This window comes from Sceloporus occidentalis, unplaced genomic scaffold (assembly GCF_023333645.1).
Source record: "Sceloporus occidentalis isolate IW3139 unplaced genomic scaffold, rSceOcc1.0.p SCAF_20, whole genome shotgun sequence".
NCBI lineage: Eukaryota > Metazoa > Chordata > Lepidosauria > Squamata > Phrynosomatidae > Sceloporus > Sceloporus occidentalis.
In genome coordinates, this window is record NW_028317000.1 from 14,354,822 (window position 1) to 14,376,364 (window position 21,543).

At 46.6% G+C, this 21,543-nt stretch overlaps 1 protein-coding gene across 28 annotated transcripts in view; it reads left to right on the top strand.

Moving 5' to 3' along the window:
* The window catches only part of NRXN2 (neurexin 2), a 277,457-nt gene that overhangs the window by 41,945 nt on the left and 213,969 nt on the right, over positions 1 to 21,543 (top strand). For all 28 annotated transcript variants that reach the window (XM_089483043.1, XM_089483060.1, XM_089483055.1 and 25 more), the window contains exon 3: positions 10,454 to 10,471. In XM_089483043.1, the coding sequence (XP_089339169.1) occupies positions 10,454 to 10,471 (18 nt within the window). The remainder of the gene's footprint in view (positions 1 to 10,453; positions 10,472 to 21,543) is intronic.

Genomic DNA, 21,543 nt, shown 5'->3' on the forward strand with positions numbered 1-21,543 from the left:
ACTTTTAGTTAAGGTTGACCATAGAGTTGCACTGGAGGAGGACCTAGATATTCCAAGAGAGAACATATGAATCAAATCTCTAAATATCATTATTAGTCTAATTGCTGTTTTTATGCTTGATATTGTGTTTTTAATATGTTATACTGTTTAATATTGTCTTAAGAGGGGGAGGGATAAAGTGTTTTTTATTGTTGTATTTTATATTTTACTGTTGTCAACTGCCCGGATTGGTTTGCCACAGGGCGGTATATAAATAAATATATTATTATTATTATTATTATTATTATTATTATTATTATTATTATTATCAAATCCACAAATATGGAGGGATGAGTGTATATAATTGGTTTTAATGCAAAAACATCTACTTCACCCTCGACACAAAAACTCTCAGAGGGAAAAAAGAAACAGAAAGAAGAAAAGAGATGCACATAATGCATAATGCTAAGACAGAGAAGTCAATATTTTGCTCTCCCAGCTTCCAGGAAAGGAGGCATGTATGCCAGTGCTCACGTTCAGTCCTCAGCATTTCTGTATGTCAGGCGATACGAAAGAATTTGCTGGGGACCCCAAAGACCCTGCTCCACCAGAGAGAAAATCAGGGCTGGAAGGTTATAAGGCGGCCTCTTATTAAAAGGATCTGTAGCTCAGTGGCAGAGTGTCTCTGTTTTGTACATGGGAGGACCCAGGTTCGGTTCTTTGGGATCTCTAGGGCTGCGTACACATTACAGAAATAATCCAGGTTGGCGCCATTTTAACTGCCGTGGCTCAGTGTTATGGGGATTGTAGTTTTGGGATAATGGTTCCTTCCAGTTTGCAGAGCTGTTTGCATCGAGGGGAGCGTGCGTGAAACCGTGTCGCGCATGCAACGCTAACCCTTCTGCGTTTGCCTTTTCGGTGCCCGACGGCGACCGTTTTTAGAAATCTTGACAGCATCCAGACGACTTCGGTTTACATAACCCCTCTGCGAACACGCCCTGCGTCTGGCACGCGAGGAGTGCCAACTGGTCCTTGCTTACGTCAAGAAGGCTCTTCCAAGTACTCTGTTCGCACGGCGACGCACAACAACACAACACCCACACAGCTGAAACCACCCACCCACACGCTGCCGGCTGCCTGTTGTCTGGGTTGTGCGTTGTGTTGTTTTTTTGGGGGGAAGGCTTTCAAACAGATGGTTGTAGCGACCAAACATGGCTGGTTGCAGTAGAGATGGCTTGGCGGTGGAGGAAACTTCCATTCTCTCTCTCTCTCGCCGGCGATGTCAGGGAACGTTTTGGCCTGCCGACTCCTCCGCCGCCGTTGTGGGTTGTCTGCAAAAAAGAGGCTGTGTGGAGACTGTCACAGCTGGGTCAGCCGTCACCGAGGCACGTTGCTGTGGAAACGGTGCCCTGGACGAATGATGGATTTGGGAGAAAATGCATCTGATGCTGTTTGAAATGTGCAATCTCTCAATGACCCGGCAGGAGAGTGGGATATCCAGTAGTTGCAATGGGTGGGATCCGAGGATTGAAGGTGTTTTGGGGTTCAAGCCGGTCAGTTTTACTTCCGTAAGCAAGGTGACCAGATGCCATCACTGCAAAATGTTGATCTGAGGTCAAGCGCATAAAACAACATAAATTGCATCCTTAGAGTTACAGTTGAATGATCTCAGATCATATTGATCCTGTAATGTTAAGTTGCATAAATTATTCTAATACTTAGCCACTGTCCACAACATGAACAGTGTCCACATTTATAAGTGACCCACGGTTTGGGAGTGCGCATATTTGTGTCAGTAAAAACCAGCATGTACTAGTGAGTCTTTGATATTCCTGTTCAGTACATTTTCAGTACTGCCAAAATGTAGGGTGTTATACAATGAAAGCTAAAAAGACTCATGTGCAGTTGGTTCCCCCACAACATTTGGCTTTTGCAGCTTTGACTATTTGTGGGTTTGATTAATACATTCGCAATAAGAATCTCTTTAAGTCCTCCACCGCAGTTCTGCTGGAGGTTGACCATAGAGTTGTGCTGGAGAAGCTTAGACGTTCCTAGAGAAAACACTTCTGTATGCATGTGTCGGTCCTCCAGCATGATTCTGTGGTCAACCTCTGGCAGATATTGACCACAGAGTTGCACTGGATGACCTAGAGATTCCTAGAGAGAACATTGCACTAGGCATTCGTACTTCTGTGGTCAATGTCTGGCAGATGTTGACCACAGAGTTGCCCTGGAGGACCTAGAGATTCCTAGAAAGAACATTGCGCTAGGCATTCATACTTCTGTGGTCAATGCCAGCGCACTTCTGTGGTCAATCTCTGGCAGATGTTGACCACAGAGTTGCACTGGATGACCTAGAGATTCCTAGAGAGAACATTGCGCTAGGCATTCGTACTTCTGTGGTCAATGCCAGCACACTTCTGTGGTCAATGTCTGGCAGATGTTGACCACAGAGTTGCCCTGGAGGACCTAGAGATTCCTAGAAAGAACATTGCGCTAGGCATTCATACTTCTGTGGTCAATGCCAGCATACTTCTGTGGTCAATGTCTGGCAGATGTTGACCACAGAGTTGCCCTGGAGGACCTAGAGATTCCTAGAAAGAACATTGCGCTAGGCATTCATACTTCTGTGGTCAATGCCAGCATACTTCTGTGGTCAATGTCTGGCAGATGTTGACCACAGAGTTGCCCTGGAGGACCTAGAGATTCCTAGAAAGAACATTGCGCTAGGCATTCGTACTTCTGTGGTCAATGCCAGCGCACTTCTGTGGTCAATGTCTGGCAGATGTTGACCACAGAGTTGCACTGGATGACTTAGAGATTCCTAGAGAGAACATTGCGCTAGGCATTCGTACTTCTGTGGTCAATGCCAGCACACTTCTGTGGTCAATGTCTGGCAGATGTTGACCACAGAGTTGCCCTGGAGGACCTAGAGATTCCTAGAAAGAACATTGCGCTAGGCATTCGTACTTCTGTGGTCAATGCCAGCGCACTTCTGTGGTCAATGTCTGGCAGATGTTGACCACAGAGTTGCCCTGGAGGACCTAGAGATTCCTAGAGAGGTGTTCTTTTGGATAAAAATAATAGTGGTTTTTAATTTGTGGTTTTTCCACATTCACCCCTGACTCCAGCAAATGTGGCGGGACCACTATAAATATAAATGCATGCTTCTTAGTCATGATCGGAATGGAGGATGTTTTGGGATTCTTCCTGGAGAGAAGACTGTAATGTATGACATGTCCTGGAAAAAGAGGACATATGGTTACCCAATCTGCATAGAATCATAGAATCGTAGAGTTGGAAGAGACCACAAGGGCCATCCAGTTCAACTCCTGCCATGCAGGAAATCACAGTCAAAGCATCCCCGGTTGTGATTTTTTGCATGGCAGGAATAAGGCTAGGTTTCCAGGCCTTTGGACATCTTGGCATGCCATGTTAGGAGAGACATTGCTAACAGTGGCTCATTTGGGGAATAAGGTAACCCGCTCATGTGAGACATTGAGCCTTCTCTGACAAAGAGCTCTGGTGCCACAACTCTAGTTCCCAGAATTCGATAGCATGGAGCCATGGCAGTTAACGTGGTGTCAAACTGGATTATTTCTGCCGTGCGGATGCAGCCTCAGTTGGCCATTTGAGATTTAGAACAGGGGAAGCTCACAAGACATATATTATGGTGGAGAAAACCCATTCCTACCCCAGCGACTGAGAGGACCGTAACTATATTGAAAGAATGAAGAGAGGTGTGCATTGGGTTGGGTGGCCAATGACAGCCCTGTCCATGCGCATCAACTCAGACGGTGGGAGCATCAACTTCATGGACATCATCATTCTCAGACCAAGGAGGTCTGTTGTCCACCAGATAAATGAACTGGCTGGCAGGTCTTTTGATACTTCATTTACGGCCCCCAAACAAAGAAGGACTGAGCATCCGTCCCACAAGCTTATTTGGCCACACAAGGAAAACCCAGAAGCAAACTGGCGTCGGTGTTTCCGAGGGGCGCTTCCATCTCTGTGCTCTTTGAGTGCCAAGTCGGGTGCCCTCCTGGCGCTGCCTATATTTAAACCAAGCAGCCTCTGGTCAGGTCATTTGCATGCTTGCTCACGAAACCTTGGCGAAGGAGGGAGGGATGGCTGGATGGATGGTGGAGGCGTTCACTACAGACACACAGATAAGAAGAGATAACGCTGCTTGCCGAGTAGGGAGTGCCTGCGTGTTGGCTGGATTCTCCATCGCTATGTTTAGGTTATGAGATTGTAAAATGGTTGTAGAATCGTAAAGTTGGAAGAGACCCCGAGGGTCATCCGATCCAACCCCATTCTGCCTTGCAGGAAAATGCAACTTCAGGACTTTCAGAAGTCCACCCAGCCTCTGTTTAAAGTCCTGCAGAGAAAGGGAGTCCACCTCTTATACTAAATAAGTTCTTCCTAATGTTTAGGTGGAATTTTATTGTCATTTGGTCTTTGTTCTAGTCTCTGAAGCTGCTGAAAACAAGCCCATTCCACCTTCAGATACTTGAAGGCATCATCTCATCTCTCAGTCTCCTCCTCTCCAATCTAAAATAAGGCTAGGTTTCTAGGCCTTTGGACATCTTGGCCACGCTTCTTTGGAGATGTCCCAGGTGAGATCCGACCTGAACACCTTGAGGAACTGTGCCATAAAGAGCCCAGGGGCATTGGAGTTCAAAACATCAACTTTTCTAAGCCCGCTACCGTGAAATGTTCGCAGGCAACCAGTGAAAACATCTTTTTGTGATTCTGGCGGCGTCTTTCCCTCCTGCGCATGGCCCGACTTTTGTTATGGGTGAGAAGCTCATCCCTTGGAGGGAATTGTCCCTGACTTTTTGGCTCCCTTCTGGCATAGGAAGCGAGATTGTATTAAGAAAGAAGATCTGGAAAGGCGTCCCTGTGCAATGCACTTTCCCCATCAATAATACAGGTTGTGGTGTTGCAACTAGTTTTGTTTTTCCAGGGACTAGGCCTGGGAAGAGCAGCTATGAACAAACTAGACATGATCCAAAAGGGCAGTCAAGTTAGGGTTATCCAAGCCGGTGTATTTCCCATCGCCATATATAGATGCAAGAGCTGGACAGTGAAGAAAGATGATAGACGTGGTGCTGGAGAAGAGTGCTGGCTGTCTATGCAAATACGGGTATTTCAAAATCCCAAATACCTCTGGTCCCAAGGGTTTCGGAGAAGGAAAGTCTCTTTAAGATGACTTTCTCTCTTGCAAAGACTGAGGAAGAACGTTGAGCCTTCAGCTCTTCTACCAAAGTCGGCACAGCTCAGTTCATCCTTGGATAGCTCCTGCAGCATTCAAAATGAGAGCAGCCATCCCCAAACTTGGGTCCTTCGGACGTTTTGAACCTCAGCTCCCAGAAGTCCCAGCCAGCTTGGCCAATGATCAGGAATCCTGGGAGCTGTGGTCCAAAACATCTGGAGGAGGACCAAAGTTTGGGAACCACTAGATACCTAGGGAAAACAGTTTACTATACGTCCTCCAGTGCTATTCTGCAGTCAGTGTCTGGGGGATGTTGGGCATGGAGTTGTGTTGGAGGGACTAGAAATGCCTAGCAAGGTCTTTGCTTTAAAGAAAGTATGGTTTTAGTTGTGTTTTTTCCACTTTCATGGGGATCCTTTGCCCCAGCAGGTGACATCGAAGGCTTTCATGGCCGGCATCCATAGATATTTGTGGGTTTCTTCAGGCTCTGTGACCATGTTCTAGAAGAGCTTATTCCAGCATCTATGGCTAGCATGGAAGAGAGCATTCTCTAAAGATGCCAAAGCCACAGATGCCGGCAAAACGTCAGGAATAAACTCTTCCAGAACATGGCTGCATGGTCCGAAAACCCCCACAAAAACCGATTCATCCTATTTCTTTACGCCTATTGCTCCGCTCATCGGTTTGCCTCCATCCCTCTCTCTTTCCCTTCTTCCAGCATGCCTTTGTCTATTCTCTCTCTCTCCTTTTTTTGCATCAGTCCTTCATTATTCCCCCCTCTCCGTTCCTGATGCCATACCCATAGGCAGGCCTCTAGTAGTGCCCACCTGCCTGCTCCCATTAGCTTTGCTTCCCATGATGGGTGCCGAGATTTTTCCTTCCCATATATATGTGTGTGTGTAAGTGTGTGTGTGTGTGTGTGTGTGTGTATGCTGAATTGCTTTCCCTGTCGCAGGGGGCTCTGGGCCCAGCCAGCCTCGGCGGCGTTCCCTGCAAGGACAGCCCAAGGTCGGATGCCAAGCAGGGCTGCCAAAAAGATGCAATGCATGCTGTGTGTAAGTGTATGTGTGTGTGTGTGAGAGACTCTCTCTTTTTCCCCCTCCCGCTGGCGCATCTCCGAGGGCATGCCTCCTCCTTGCTCCACCGCTGAGGAAGCTGGGCACCGCCAGGTGGCAATCGCAGAAGTAATACTAATAAAAGATTATTATAATCGATAACGAAATTCCTGGCGGAGGAGGAGGCACTGGGGAGTTCGTTGCACCCAAACCCAGCCATGGCTGCTAGAAATGTGGGAAGTGAGCATGGACTGAGGAAAGATGGTTTTAGTTGCTGGCTGGCAGGGATTCTCCAGGGCTATCAGATTTTCCCACACCGATTGGAGATTCAGCCTGGCACCTCCTGCATACAGAATAGCCGCTGCTGAGTGAGTCAGGTTATTATAGACCTCAGCGTTGTGAATAAAGGAGTCATTTACATTTTTTAAACTAGAAGGAGCGGCCTTGTACCTGGGAACATAGCTCTGCTTATGTGTGCATTGGAAAGGAGAATCATGTAGTCCACGGGTTGCATGCCATCCCTAAAAGACACCTATGTGGCTGCTGGACTTCTCCTAGACCTTTAAGAATTGCTTTTGAGCAATATATTTATATAGCCTTCTCTTGAAGCTGAGAGAGTGTGACTTATCCAAGGTCTTCCAGTGGGTTTTGTGACCAAGCTGAGAATCAAACCCTGGTCTCCAGAGTCGTAGTCCAACGCTCAAACCACTACTCCGCTATGCCTACGTATATCACTTGTCAGGGAATGCAGTCACACTCATCCTGTAGTTGCGCTTTCTCCGACCTCATTCCCACTTACAGATAAATCAGTGTGCAATCCAAATCGATGCATCAATTCGACAGCAGAGCATGGTTCCCACTACATTTGCCCCGATTGCATTTTCCCCCCTCTAAAATAACCCACTTATGGTTCACATTCACACATGAATCGGTTCAAAATGGACCCACTCCAGCTGGCCGAAGGGCAAATTTACATCGATTCTGATCCGCAACCGGTTCATCGATGTATCGAAAAAGACGCAGGTTAAATGGCTCTGGCGCATGGACCCTCCTTTCCGAACCACTTCAAGTGGGAACCAGGATCATTCAAACTGGTTCAAATCGTATTGCGATCCAGTTTAAAAGGCAGTGGGAATGAAGCCTCTGTGATTCCCGAACTTTGCTCCTCCAGGCGTTTTGGACTTCAACTCCCAGAAGTCCCAGCCAGCTTGGCCAGTGGTCAGGAATTCTGGGAGCTGAAGTCCAAAGTTTGGGAACCATTGCAGCCTAGGCAATTGATTGCTCAATTGCTGCAAGATCCCTTTGCAGACTAGTCTTGCAGACTAGCATGGCTATGTCTCCAAATTTTCTTTACCCCGGTACAAACTCTCCTGGGTTAGGATGATTTATTGGGGCAGGATTGCAACCCCCATAATCCCCAGGGACCGTGCACAAGAGAATTTCCACTCCAGAAAGGCATGTTTGCAGGCTCTGCCTTTTCTAACTTGGCGGTTGGCCATGCTTTTGATATAAGAGGTCAACTCTCCTTCTGCCACTTTGAATATTCCTCTTGCTGTGTTGCGTGTTGCGTTGCAACGCCATTTGCTAGAAATTGCATTCGTTCCTAGCGTCTTTATTAATTCAGCACAGCTGTGCCCCATTGAATTCCCTTTTACTTTCCTTTGCAACCTCCCTGCAAAAGAGATGCTGAAATCTGAATCTGCACTGGAAAATTAATGCAATTCGACTCTATGGCTCAATGCTATATTATCCTGGGATTTGTAGTTTGTAGTTGCACCCGAACCTTTGGACACGAAACGGCAAATCCCAGGATTCCATTGCGTTGAACCATGACCATTAAAGTGGTATCAATCTGCATTAATTCAGTAGTGCAGATTAGACGTTGAAATCCATTTTCTATTCCGAACTAGAGTAGGTCCATTGAATTAGCCAGATTTACGTAAGTGTTTACTTAGCATTCAGGAACTGATTTAGTGAGTCTACCCAACATGGGACTTTCTGTCCCAAACTAGAGTAGATCTATTGAATTGGGAAGATTTACGCTAGCGTTTAATATTCAGGCATTGATTTAACGGGTCCTTTCTCTCTTTCCGCCGGCTCCGTGCCCAAAGCAGTTTTTGGGTTCCCGGGATTTTAAGCACTTAGCCTTTTCTCTTTTCTTTAAAAACGTTATTTATATAGGCCTCCCAATACTAATGTTCCCTGGCCAGCTCACAAAAACCATAAAATATTTAAAAACACAATAGTTAAATACAAGAACCAAAAGTGAGGAGCCGAAACATAAAAGGTTGTGTTGGCACTGCAGCGGAGGGGAATGAATCGGAATTGCACAGCGTCGGCACAGGCGCACAAAGATGCGAAAGGTTTGCCTGGTTTGCTCTTGCCTAGTGTCCATTGCCCATGCTATGGATGATACTACTACTACTACTACTACTAAGTAATGATGTCCAGGCTTGACTACTGTAGCGTTTTATAGCTGGGGCTGCCCTTAAAGGTGGTTTGGGAAGTTGCATTGGCCCCAAAGGCAACGGTTGCCTCGGTCATTGCAGCCAAACGTTGCAAATAATCTCATGCCACTGCATTGCCACATGCGCCGGCGCATAATCTGTTTTAAGGCCGAGTTCAAGAAGCTAATTTTGACTTTTTCAATCCATCAAAGTCCTCATGTGCTTGTCTGTACTCCTGAAATCTTTCTCCAAATTCTCTCTCCAATTGTTATGTGGCGTCAGGTTATCAAGAGAAGGGATTACTTGGTGGTTGCACCTCATTGTGTTGTTCAGAGACGTTGCATGTTTTCCATCAGTGCAATTGTAAATATCCCCCAAATGTATGCGCACCTATAAAGTTTGCACAGTTGGCCCTCTGTATCCATTGATTCTTCATCCACGGATTCAACCATCCATGCCTCGGAAATCTTTTCTCTCTCTCTCTCTCTCTCTCTCTCTCTCTCTCTCTATATATATATATATATATATATACCCCCAAAAGTAAACTTTGATTGTGCCATTTTATATCGGAGATGCCATTTTACTATGCCACTGGATTTAATGGTACTTGAGCATCCACGGATTTTAATGGCCACTGGCATATGCATTTCTTTTTCATTCCATTTCATTTGTATGCTGCCTTTCCCCCAGAAGGGACCCAAGGTGGCTCACGGATACCATGCGCACATGGGTTGTGTTCGTATTTGTTTTATTCACCATCCGGGCAAGATACATTTTGAACCGCAACTCCCCAAATCCTGCAGCCAGGACATCTGTAGTCGAAAAAGTGTTACTTTTCCCAGACTGCTTTGACCATTGAGATGTGTCACTTGAGCCAGGGGCATCACTAGGGATGCGCGAGGGGTGCCCACTGCACCGGGCGACATCCCAGAAGTGGGTGAAGATGCATTGAGTGCTCTTGTCCATCCCAAGGGCCTCCGCCACGTTGGCCAAATAGTCTGGGATTCTGGGATCTGAAGTCCAAAATCCCTTAAAGGGCACAATTTGGGGACCGTTGCACCCTAGACCCAAAAAGTCTGTTGAAGAGAGGAAGGCTGGTATTAAAAAGTGATCCGCGCCAGGCATCAAGTATACAAAGTATGCCACTGAGTCGAACTTAAATTCAGTCTCTTGCAACTCAAGACCATTAGAACTAGTCCAGATCTAGATCTAGATCTAGATCTAGATCTAGGGCAGAAGAGAACCAGGTTGTCTTTAGAGTCCTTTAAGGATTTGAAGAGTCCTAAGATGTCCTCTCCCTCCCCGTTTTTTCCTTCTCCGGGGCTAAATATCCTTCCGGCGTTTCCCTCGGAGGATTTGTTTTCCGCGGGGGCCGCTTTGCAAATGCTCCAAATGAGGTTCGTCATGAGGATTTAAAAAGATGAATAACGTTGCTCTGAAAGAACGAACCAATAAATCACATGAATTGAGTCATTCATCATCGGCTCGGGAAAAATATGTGAATGTTGTTGAATTCTCCCCGGATGGGTGTCTTCTGGCTGATGGTTTCTCGGCTCGCAGGATCCCCGCTTATTATTATGATCATCATTATTATATTTATTATTATATTTATATGTCTCCCACTCCTTTTCCCATAGTAGTGAATGCATGATTTTGGAGACTTGACTGTGCAAAAGAAGTTGTAGCATCAAACGGTGCCAGGATGAGACTAAACTTTCTTTTCCTTCTTTCTTTCCCTTGCTGCGTTCCTGCAGAAGAACTCACGATGGAAGGTGAGTACATCTTTCATATTTTAAACATGTCCTAAACTTTCTTGGTTTATAGGGGTTTGGGTTGGGGTTCGAAAGGATTGCAGTGCGTTGTGGAGAAGGTTGTGCTGAGTTCCAGAGGCTTGTCTCATGGGAAGGTGCGCGTCTCATGCTTTGGAGCCCCTTTCCATCACCGAAGATGATCTGCGCTCCAGAGAGATTAAAAAAGCCTAATGCTCTTGACAATGCAAACAGGGTTGAGAATAACTCTTATTTGGAGAAGGGACCTTCTTAGGGCGGCTGATGCTTTGGGGTGAGGTATTGGCATGAAGGTGATAATGGAGTATTGGGAATACTGGGAATATTGGGAAGGGAGGAAGGTTTTTTGTTGGGGTGTCCTGAGTCGACAGAGTTTTATTTGCATTTTCAATCCTTGAACCTCGCGTAACATCTTGCAAATCTGTGACATACAGTGTGCCCTTCGTATCTGTTAGGGTTTGGGTCCAGGACTGCCCTGCAATGGATGCTGAAATCTGGGGATGCTCAAGTCCCATTAAATACAGTGATTATTATTATTAGTAGTAGTATTACAATGGGCCCTTTGTATCCTCTGAGGTTTGGTTCCAGGACCACCCTGCAGTGGATACCAAAATCTGGGGATGCTCAATTCCTATTAAATGCAATGGGTATTATTATTATTATTATTATTATTATTATTATTAAAGTGGGCCCTTGGTATCCACTGGGGTTTGGGTCCAGGATTGCCCTGCCATGGATACCAAAATCTGGGGATGCTCAATTCCTATTAAATACAGTGGTGGTGGTGGTGATGATGATGTTGATGATTACAGTGGGCCCTTGGTATATGCTGGGATTTGGTCCCAGGATTGCCCTGCCATAGATACCAAAATCTGTGGGATGCTCAAGTCCCATTAAATGCAATGGGTATTATTATTATTATTATTATTATTATTGGGTTTTGGTTCCAGGACACCCGCTCCCCACGGATACCAAAACCTGAGGATGCTCAAGTCCCATTAAATGCAATGGGTATTGCGACTGTTGCTTCCTCTTAGTTGCAGTTCCCTTCCTTTCCTTGGCTGTCTTCATGTACTGAACTTAAAACTGCAAGCTTCTAGGGACAGGGACCTCTGGTCTTGTACTTCACAGAACAAATGGTGCTATAGAAGTCAATAATTCCAAGGACTGTAATAGCGAATGCATGCAAAGGGATCTGGGAGACTGTGCATAAGAAGTTGTGGCAGCACAAGCTTTCGTAGACTTGCTCAGCTTCTTCGGATGCATGGAGCGAACTAGGAAGGACCTTTGTACGCAGGCTGTGTGAATAGCCATAGAAATGCAGAACTTGTGCGCATGGGGACGAGGTGACGTTTTGAGAACTTTACAAGTTCATTCTTGACTATGGGCAATAATATGAAGTTTCGAAAATGTGCATGAAAGAGGATATGTGCCTTCAAGTTGCCTGCCGACGTATGGCGACTCCGTACATTTTGTAGGGGTTTTGTAGGTGAGGGAATACTTAGAAGTGGTTTGGCCAGCAGCTTCTTCTGAGAAGTAGCCCACGGCACCTGGGCTTCGTTGCTGGTCTCCCCTCCGAGTCCTAACCAGGGCTAACCCTGCTTAGCATCCACAGGACCTCCACTTGAACCAAAAAAGGGATCAGGATTTCTGTCAGAGATCTTGGAAAGCTATTACCTGCTAAAGCAAGACAGTTCAGGGCAGGACGGACAAATAGTGTGACCCGGCGTAAAGCAGCCTCCTCTGTTTCAGTTGTGTTGCGCTTCTGTTGTGACAGTGTTGTCGCAACAAGATGGTTCCCTGCCTGCCTCCCAACCCTTCTGTGTGCATTGCCTTCCCTCTATGATTAGAGGGTTTCGCTGGCAATGAGGAGGTGGCTGCATGCATAGGTTACTCACTCTCTGTTTGTGTAGGAAACAATGAGTAACGGTGTTAGTAGAGGCAGATTGCATGCTGCAAGCATCGCTCTTTATTCCTTGCCTCGGCAGCAAAAGTGCATCTTTCTCACCGTACTTGCACCAACCCCAAAAGCCAAAAGAACGCCCAATGTTCACTTTAAAATCCGATTTGGGTGTCTGGACGTTCCTTATTGCGTTGCTCCAAATCAGAATTTAATGCAAACTATGATAGCCCTGTTTAAATATTGGAAGGGATATCAGATTGAGGATGGAGCAAGCCTATTTTCTGCTGCTCCAGAGAATAGAGCAATGGAGCAATGGATGCAAGCTCCAGGGAAAGAGATTCCACCTCAGCATTAGGAGGAACGTCCGAATAGTAAAAGCTGTTCAACAGTGGAAGACGCAGCCTCTAAAAGTGGTGGAGTCTCCTCCTTTGGAGGTTTTCAAATGGAAGCTGGATGGCCATTGGTCAGGAGTGCTTTGATTTGAATGGGGTTGGGTTGGATGACCCTTAGAGGTCCCTTCAAACCCTATGAGTCTGTGACCAGAAGGACAGACATAGCACCATGCGATAAGTACTATCCGAAGGTGCTTTTATCCCTGTTTATATATGATAAAAGCCCTGCGATTAAGTTTGGACCCAACCCAACGTTGCTTTTGGTTGCGACAGACTCGACGTCGGGGATTCTCTGCAGCAGATGTCTTTAGGGTTGCGGTTGTGTGTTCGCCAAACTGCAGATTGCAAAGCGCACATCCGCAGACATGGGTATGGGCCCAGGCTGACAAGGACACCAAGTTGCGATAAACACTCCGGTGTTCCTTTTTCAGGGCAGCCTGTTGTCGGTTTGCTGGCGCGCGTTCCAAGGAGAGCATCGAAACGTTGCAAAATGTAGGTCCCAGAATCCACCCACTACTACAGCGAGCAGTCATACTCTTTGGGGAAATTTGGGAAACGCAATCCCCGAAGTGACATTTCCAGACTTGGAGTGGTGACAACGATTGTGGTTGCTGTTATTGTGTGCCTTCGAGTTGTTTCCGATTCATGGCGGCAAACCCGTCGCAGCATTTTCTGCGCCCATTTCTGGGTTTGCCATTGCCGTCCTCTGAGGCTGAGAAAGTGTGACTTGTCCAGCTGTGTCCCCTAATTTTTGGGTTGTCTTGAATTATATTTGCCATAAGGGTTTATTACATGAAGGAGATCAGGAGTTTATCCCGCGAATATCCCAGGGAAATGGCGCAATCCCGCGAAACGATTTCACATGACGGGGCACAAAACCCGCCATTAAAGTGGTCACAAAGAAGCATTAACGTGCATCTTTTTACTTCTGAGATTTCACCAACAAAGCATTCCGATGTCACTTTATTTGCACAATTGTGTGTGGTAACCATTCGCGCAATCATTCGCCATTTTCACTTTATTCACGGGATGCTTCAAATGCGCTTTAATCTCTCTTTAATGCCGAAATTAGTCGGTGTGCTAAACTCCATAGTCCCCCAAAAGCCCCCCAAAAGTAGCTTTTCCTAGCTTTGGCACTAGAGCGCAAAACCCCAGCGCATTATTTCAAACCTCTGCAGAGGATTTCACTTTATTTATTGGGCGCACTTATTCTTCCCTTCATTGAAAAGGGTCTTTTTTTTAGCACGCTTATGTTTGTCAGTTAACCAACGTAAAACAATAATTACCCTCCGAAGAAAGAAAGCCCCATTAAAGCCGCGCTGGCAAACAAATTAAAAAGTGGCGTTGGAACAATAAGCGGAGCAACAGGTTTACTTGCAAGTAAAGGCGGCTCATCCCTTTAAATATTCCGGTCTTGTCCTTTTGCGCAGCTGCTGGCGTCCATTTCTTGGACTAAGCACATTTCTTCGACTATCGGGAGATTGCTTGAAATCCAAAGGGAAAGCTTCCTAAAGCTTGTCTTCCTCTTTCTTCTTCTTCGTTTGACTCCTCCGACGTCATTTGATTTTTAAAAGCCTTCCTTTCGGGTCCGCTTTCTCTCCGTTTCAGTTGCATTACAGGCCTGTGGCGGTTTTTAAATAGCGGTGCCAACTGCTGTGATGCGCTGCGGGAGTTTATGGCATTGGGCAAAAACGTCGGTAATACAGTGCCCAAGGGACAAGCTTGAAAAGGGTACTTTTTTGGGGGGGGACTCAAGTTCCCAGAATTCCCCTGTGTTCTGAGTTGCCCTGTGGGATTCTGGGAGACGTACTTCTGGGAAAGTAACACTCTCACGCACTGCAATAATCTTGTGTTTGGGTGCGCACCTTCAACTCGCCTTTTGACGTACAACAAACAAATGAACCTCATAGGGTTTTCTTCGGCAAAGAATACTCAGTTCTTTCCTTGAAAATAACTAACTACTATAACTAACTACTAACCATAGCTGGCCCTGCTTAGCTTCCAAGACCAGATCTGGATCTGGTGCCTTTGGCCTTGGTTCCCAAACTTTGGTCCTCCGTTTGTTTTGGACGTCAGACCGCAGAATCCCCAGCCAACTTGGCCAAGAGTCAGGGATCATGGAGCTGAAGTCCCAAACATCTGGAAGACCAAAGGTTGCAAACCCTTGCTTTAAGGTATTTAGGTCTCCAGAGCAGTCTTAGGAGTGTTGTGATGTTGCGGAGTTTGTGCAAAGCCTGCGTGCATTTTCTTGCAACCTTTGTTCCGGAGTGGCGTGGCAAGGCATTCTCTTACTGCACATTTTTAGCATGAGAGGCTATGATTTCTGTGCTTTTGGAGGAACGCAAAGGTTGATGCGTTACAATGCGGCCTTACCTTGGCGCTGAGGAACACCGTAATGGAGTCAGGGATCGCTAGGTTAGGTAGCAAGGACAGTGATGCCATCTACCTTGATCTCTCAGGCTTCCCTGTTCCTTTTGAGATGATACATAACCTGCGCAGTTCCTGGGAGTACAGTAGAGTTGTCTCACAGTCATATATCATTGTGTGCTACCTTTATGAAGGGAGTAATTGCTTTGTGTGTCGGACTATGACTCTGGAGACCAGGGTTCGATTCCCAGCTTGGCCATTAAACCCATTGGACAAGTCACACCTTCTCAGCCTCAAAGGAAGGCAATGGTTAACCTCCTCTGAACCAACCTGCCTAGAAAACCCCATGATAGGTTCACCTTTGTTGTTGTTGTGTGCTTTCAAGTCATTCCCAGCTTATGGTCCCCCTGATGCAACCCTATCATGGGGTTTTCTTGCCCAGATTTTGTTCAGAGGTGGTTTGCCATTGCTTTCCCTTGAGGCTGAGAGAGTGTGACTTGCCCAAGGGCACCCAGTGGGTTTCATGGCCAACCTGGGAATTGAACCCTGGCCTCCAAAGTTGTAGTCTGGCCGTCAAACTGCTACTCCACGCTGGCTCTCAGGTTCTCCTTAGAGTCACCATATGTTGGAAATGGCTTGACGGCACACAATGCCAGCGATAGCAATGGGTGTGCCAATGTGGCATAGTGGATTGAATGTTGGACGACGACTCTGGAGACCAGGGTTCAATTCCCAGCTTGGCCATTAAACCCATCGGGTGATCTTGGGCAAGTAATATGCTCTCAGCCTCAAAGGAAGGCAATGGCAAACCTCCTCTGGACAAATCTTGCCAAGTAAACCCCATGATAGGGTCACCATAAGTCAGAAGAGATGTGAAGACACACAATGGTAGTATGAATGGGTACCTTGGTGTCCTGAGATGGATCAATAGGGCTAGCTAAAGGGATTGTCAGGATGAGTGCTTCCAATGCACAATTTATGGCTGTCACTGGATTGGGGCAGCCCTGGTTCCTAGTGGTTAGTTCCAGTGTCTCCTCACCCCTTGGATCCAAAGGCCTGGCTTTATCTTGGCCCCCTCAGCTGTTCCTCCTGTTGATTCTGCGCCTCCGAGTGGAGATGATCGCTGCCAAAAGCGCAGCATTCATCTCCAAGAAAAATGACCCTCTGCCTCGCCTGGAGCAGGGGACCTGAGATTAAACCCGCCGACGGCGTCGTTGCGCACTCCATCACCTGGCGCTTATCTCCCGCACGCGCCTTTTTCCACGTTGTCTTGTTGGTGGCATCTTGACTCCTCGCGCCAAGGAGCCGGCTGGCTCTCTTGTTCAGGCAGACAGAACCATTTTTTAAGGGGAGGCTGGGTTTGGTTGCTGATGGAAGGGACACCAGAGATGTCCAAAATCCTGGCCGCAAAATCCTCTTCCCCAAAGAGAAGCGCATAGAGCCGAGCCTGTATTGGAGCCATAGCATCCAGAACCTTAACTCGCTCCTTTGAAAATTTAGATTGAAACCGGAGATGGTTGCATGGCTTCGCATACATTGGAGCAAACCAGCTTCCCCGAAAGGAGGGAATGTGACAGAGAGAGGATAGGTTTGGTGCAATCTGTCCTGTTTTTTCCAACTGGATCTGAGCCAGGTCTTGGTGCCATGGCACATCTCCAAAAATATGTGCAGTAATAACAGTGGAGTGTAATAATGGGCATGTGCTGAATGCCCGTCTTTCTATTTTTAAAGTGGCTGATGAGCCAAATAAATGATGGCACGCCACCTCTTCCAAGCTGTCGGTGCATTAAGGATAGTCGGGCCCTTTTTTGGAGAGCTTTTTGCAGGAGAGATGGGAATTACTCCTCTTAGGAAGGGAAGGGTCTTTTCAGGGGTGGCATCCTGACTTTGAAGGACCCACTAGCAAGACTGGCACTGCTTTCTTGTTTTTGGTGCCAAGTCAAGCATTTTCATTTTCCAGATACATTCTGGGCTTCAGTCATTTAACCCCACTTTTCAAATCTTGTTGTTCGGCTTTTTGTGCTTTCTAAAGCTTGCACATGTTGAGTCTCCCTTATCTGGAACTCCGAAATCCGAAATGCTGTACTCCAGAATCCAAAATTGTCCGCATGGGTGGCCTAGATAGTGGCACTTTCATTTTCTGATGGTTCGGCGTACACAAACTTGGTTTCGTGCACAAAATTATTTAGCGCATCGTGTATAACATTACCTTCAGTCTATGTGTATATTGAAATATAAGTGAATTTCATGTTTGGACTTGGCTCCCATCTCTAAAATATCTCATGATGTATATGCAAATATTCCATGCGCCAGTTAGGCTGGCTGCATTGGGGTGGTGGGTGCGCTATTACCAAGGAGTCTGCCTTTTGTGCGTGTGTGTTTCCAGCCTTCTTGAGTGTGTGTTGTGTGCATGCACACTCTTCCCTTGCTGGCCCTGTGCCTTGCAGCACCTCCTGCATTGCAAGCGGCATTGGTAGGGGAACACAACAGGCAAGCGCCTGTGCCGGAGAGATAAGATTTGGTGCCTTGCGCTAGGGCTTTGACTTTGACTTGCGCTTGATGTCGTGACTTCCTGGAACAAAAACAAAAGAGGGAAGTAGAAAAAGAGAAAGGAGGGAGAAGGAGGTATATGGAGAGAAGCAGTTGCCCAGTTTCCCCCCCGCAGAATGCATAGGGGCTGCCCCACCTGGTGTGCATCAGCCTGCAACAGGGACAGTGTGGGAAGCCTTGCGCATAGTTCACATATGTCCAGAAATCGTTTCCGGCTTCATTGCAGGGAATCGTAGTATCATAATCCCACATATAAACAAACAGTCTTCAAGGAAGTTCAAGGCTTTCAGTTCAGATGCATCTGTGGCTGGCATCTTCAGAGGGCGCTGGCTGAAAATGCCAACCACAGATGGAGGCAAAACGTCAGGAATAAGTTCTTCCAGGATGCAGACATATTGCCCAGGGAACCCACAGAAAACTATTCTGGCCGGGGTACACCTGCCCCCAAAAGTATTCTGGCTGGGGTAGACCTGCCCCCAAAGACTGGCATGGCTGTCTCCTTGAAGACTAAAGAAGATAGCGATGCCAGTCTGTTTGGGGGCAGGCCTGCGCTGTCCAGAATACTTTAGGCTTCTCCAGGGGTCTTCTGGCCCCAAAGCTGTACCAAATTCCCCCATTACCTGGGCACTCCAGGAGAGCGATGCCAGGTGGCTGTCTAAACATGTGTCCTCCTGTTTCGCCCACTGGCATGAGTCAATCCGCAAAGTTGAAAACGATGTGCCCAGTGTTGTTCACGTGGCTGGGCACCTTGTTGCAACTTTGGAGAGAATGACTTGCGCCAGTGGCAGTGGTGCCAGGCAGCGCATCGGGATGTGCTTATAAACAACCACCTGAAGTTGCTCTTGTTATGTACCTTCAAGTCATTTCTGACTTATGGCGACCCTAAGGCCTTCCTTGACAAGATTTGTTCAGAGAAGGTTTGCCGTTGGCGTCCTCCGAGGCTGAGAGAGTGTGACTTGTCCAAAGTCACCCAGTGGGTTTTCATGTCCAAACTGGGAGAGCTCCAGAGTCCTGGTTTGAATGCCATGCCGCTTTACCAGTTGCTCTGGAGTATTCTGGAGAAAGTCGGCTGCAAATGGTTTAAAAGTGGGAAGGATGGCCCCAGTTTGGTGACGAATTGGTCTCACGTCGTGAAGACAGTCCATGCTCGAATCGGAGCTTTGGCTCTGCCTTGTGTGGCCAGCGCACTTTGAAGGTGGGAGAAAGCCATTTTAAATAGCCCAGGTAGACATCAGTATAGAAAGAAGAGGAGAAAACAATCCGGTGGAACCTCTATGTTTCGATTTCGATTACTATGAGCTTTGGTGGATTGCAACCCACTTCTTCAGATGCGGCGATGGGACGCGACGTTTATTTACTCTTGGAAGTGAAACAGGAGCCAGGAAAAGGGCATTGTGACGCTAGGCATGGATGTTCAAAGGGCTGGTTGCGCATAAACATTGGGCGCCGTTCAGCCAAAACACAGGTCTTCCAGGCTCCGCTAATTGGCTCCGAAGTGTGAAACTAATACGTTCTGCTTCCAGGAAAGTTACTTCTCTTGAAAGCCGAGTCTTTTCTTGAAGGTTTTTTCCCCCTGCTTTGTTTGTTTGTCTTACGCGCATAATAATGAAAGCCAGCCTATTAATATGTGTAATGTGCTAAAAAAGCCATTTTCTCTGTTCGCGTGGTTGCTAATAGATTGCCGTTTGCAAATGTATCCTAATTTGGCTGTCGCCCGTCCCAGTCTTCCCTTGGAAAGCCTTTGCTTTGCAAAGGGATTAGTGCGCTTCATGTGGCAAATGCACCTTTTTATTTCTGGATCCCATCTCCCAATGCAATCTGCCACCCCAATAAATAAAGAAATGAATAAGAAGTTTGCATATTCTCTAACATTTCGCACATGCAAAGTGATATACATGTGGCCAGGCAACATCCGAATGTGACCAGATGACAAAAAGTTATAATGAAGAACGTATAAACCTAGTGAAGGGTGCAGCAGTTTGCTTTTGCCTGAGACGACTGGGAAGGATACGATTCTTGCTTTTTCTTTTCTCTCCCTTGCAATTCTTGCAAATTGCTTTTGTACTTTGGACTGAGTTTGCAGCATTTGAAGCAAGCTGAGGATGAAGAGGAAAAGTGGGAGAAGGAAAGAGAAACCAGGACGTTTTTTGGAACAGAAGGGATATTTGGAAAGGTCAGGTTGACTATCTCTGCCAAATCGGGACAATTGGAGGGTATGAATTTTGGGATATTTCTGTTCCTGTAACACTACAGGAGCAATGATCGTTCCTTAAAACAAAATGTAGGCCTCCTTGCACCTTTTGCATCTAAGGCAGATAGCGGTGCAAAAACTCCTCTGTCTCTTTTTTGCTGCATTTATCCATATCTCTCTACATCTCTAACTCTAGCAAATATGGAGGGACAAGTGTATATTTATTTATGTATATTTCCCATTTTTGTTACCTATTCCCCCCCCCCCCATTGATTAAATGGGATGTATGAATTTTTACCTTTTTGCATTCATAAAGATGCATGTGTGATTTCATGCATGCAAACATTGACTTGCAGATATGCAAATTTTTGCGATGAACAGGTCTTGCAACCAGTCTCAGGAGCCCTGAAATGGATAGCTTTGGTCTTGAAACCAGTAAGACTCTTTCTCAGCTCTCAATGCAGTTTAGAGGACATATTAGAGAATTTAAGGATAGCTGTGATGGATCGGACAAGAGACTTCTCTAGTCCAGAAGCACACATGGGACATGAATGCAACAGCAGTGTCTCACTTGTGTGTCCCAAAACCTTGAAACACAGTGACAACAAACTATAGTTTGCAGTACTCCATGTCATTAAGCCACGGCAGCCGAAGTGGTGTCAAACTCGATTGTTTCTGCAGTGCGGACGCAGCCGACGAGGCTTGGCTGCTTTATACTGTGCCAAACCACTTGCACATCTTGCTCCCTGTTTTGTGCATTGGCGAGCAATGCCTCTCCAGAGTTTTCCGACAGGCATCTTTCTCGGCCCAATCTTTCTCAGCTCCTGCGTGCCAAGGAGGTGCCCTCCCGCTGAGCAACAACCTGTTCGCAGCCATTCCTGCGCTTCTTTCCTCCGCAATCTGATAGCAGAGGTAATGGGACTGTATAGGACGACCACGATCCCTATAAATCTCAATTGAATCGGGGAGGCCTTATGCTGGGAGGCATTTGGCTTACGGCTGCACCTGCCTTTAGTAGCCGGTTCCTTCCAGGAATTTCATTGCATCACTCCCAATCTGCTTTTCACCCAGGAACGCATAGCTCATATTTAAAGCACTAGTAATTTATGGTGTACCTGCACTATCCATGCCTCTTGGTGGCTTTATCCTTTATCCATTATCCTACAGTACTCTAACATTTGTCGTTTGGTGAGGAGCTTAATGTCAATAAGCATAATGTCTCCCTAGCATTAATTCTAACTACATGTTGTTGTTGTGTGCCATCAAGTCATTTCCGACTTACGGCAACCCTAAGATGAACTTGTCATGGGGTTTTCTTGGCACGTTTCTTCAGAGGTGGTTTGCCATTGCCATCATCTGAGGCTGAGAGAGTGTGACTTGCCCCAAGTCACTCATGACCGAGCCGGGATTTGAACCCTGGCCTCCAGAGTCATAGTCCCGTGCTCAAACCACTCATTGCACATACCACTCTTTGCACATGAGAGCAGTGTGTGCCTTGTTCTTTGGTCCCGGCAGCAAAATGTCTTGCACTAGATCTCTGTCTACATTAACACAAAGTGTATTACCTGTGGAAGAAAAAGCATTATATGGGAAGGGTCTGTCTCAATGCATTTCTGTACTGTTCGTAATGGGGCGGCTACACGAAATTGTGCAT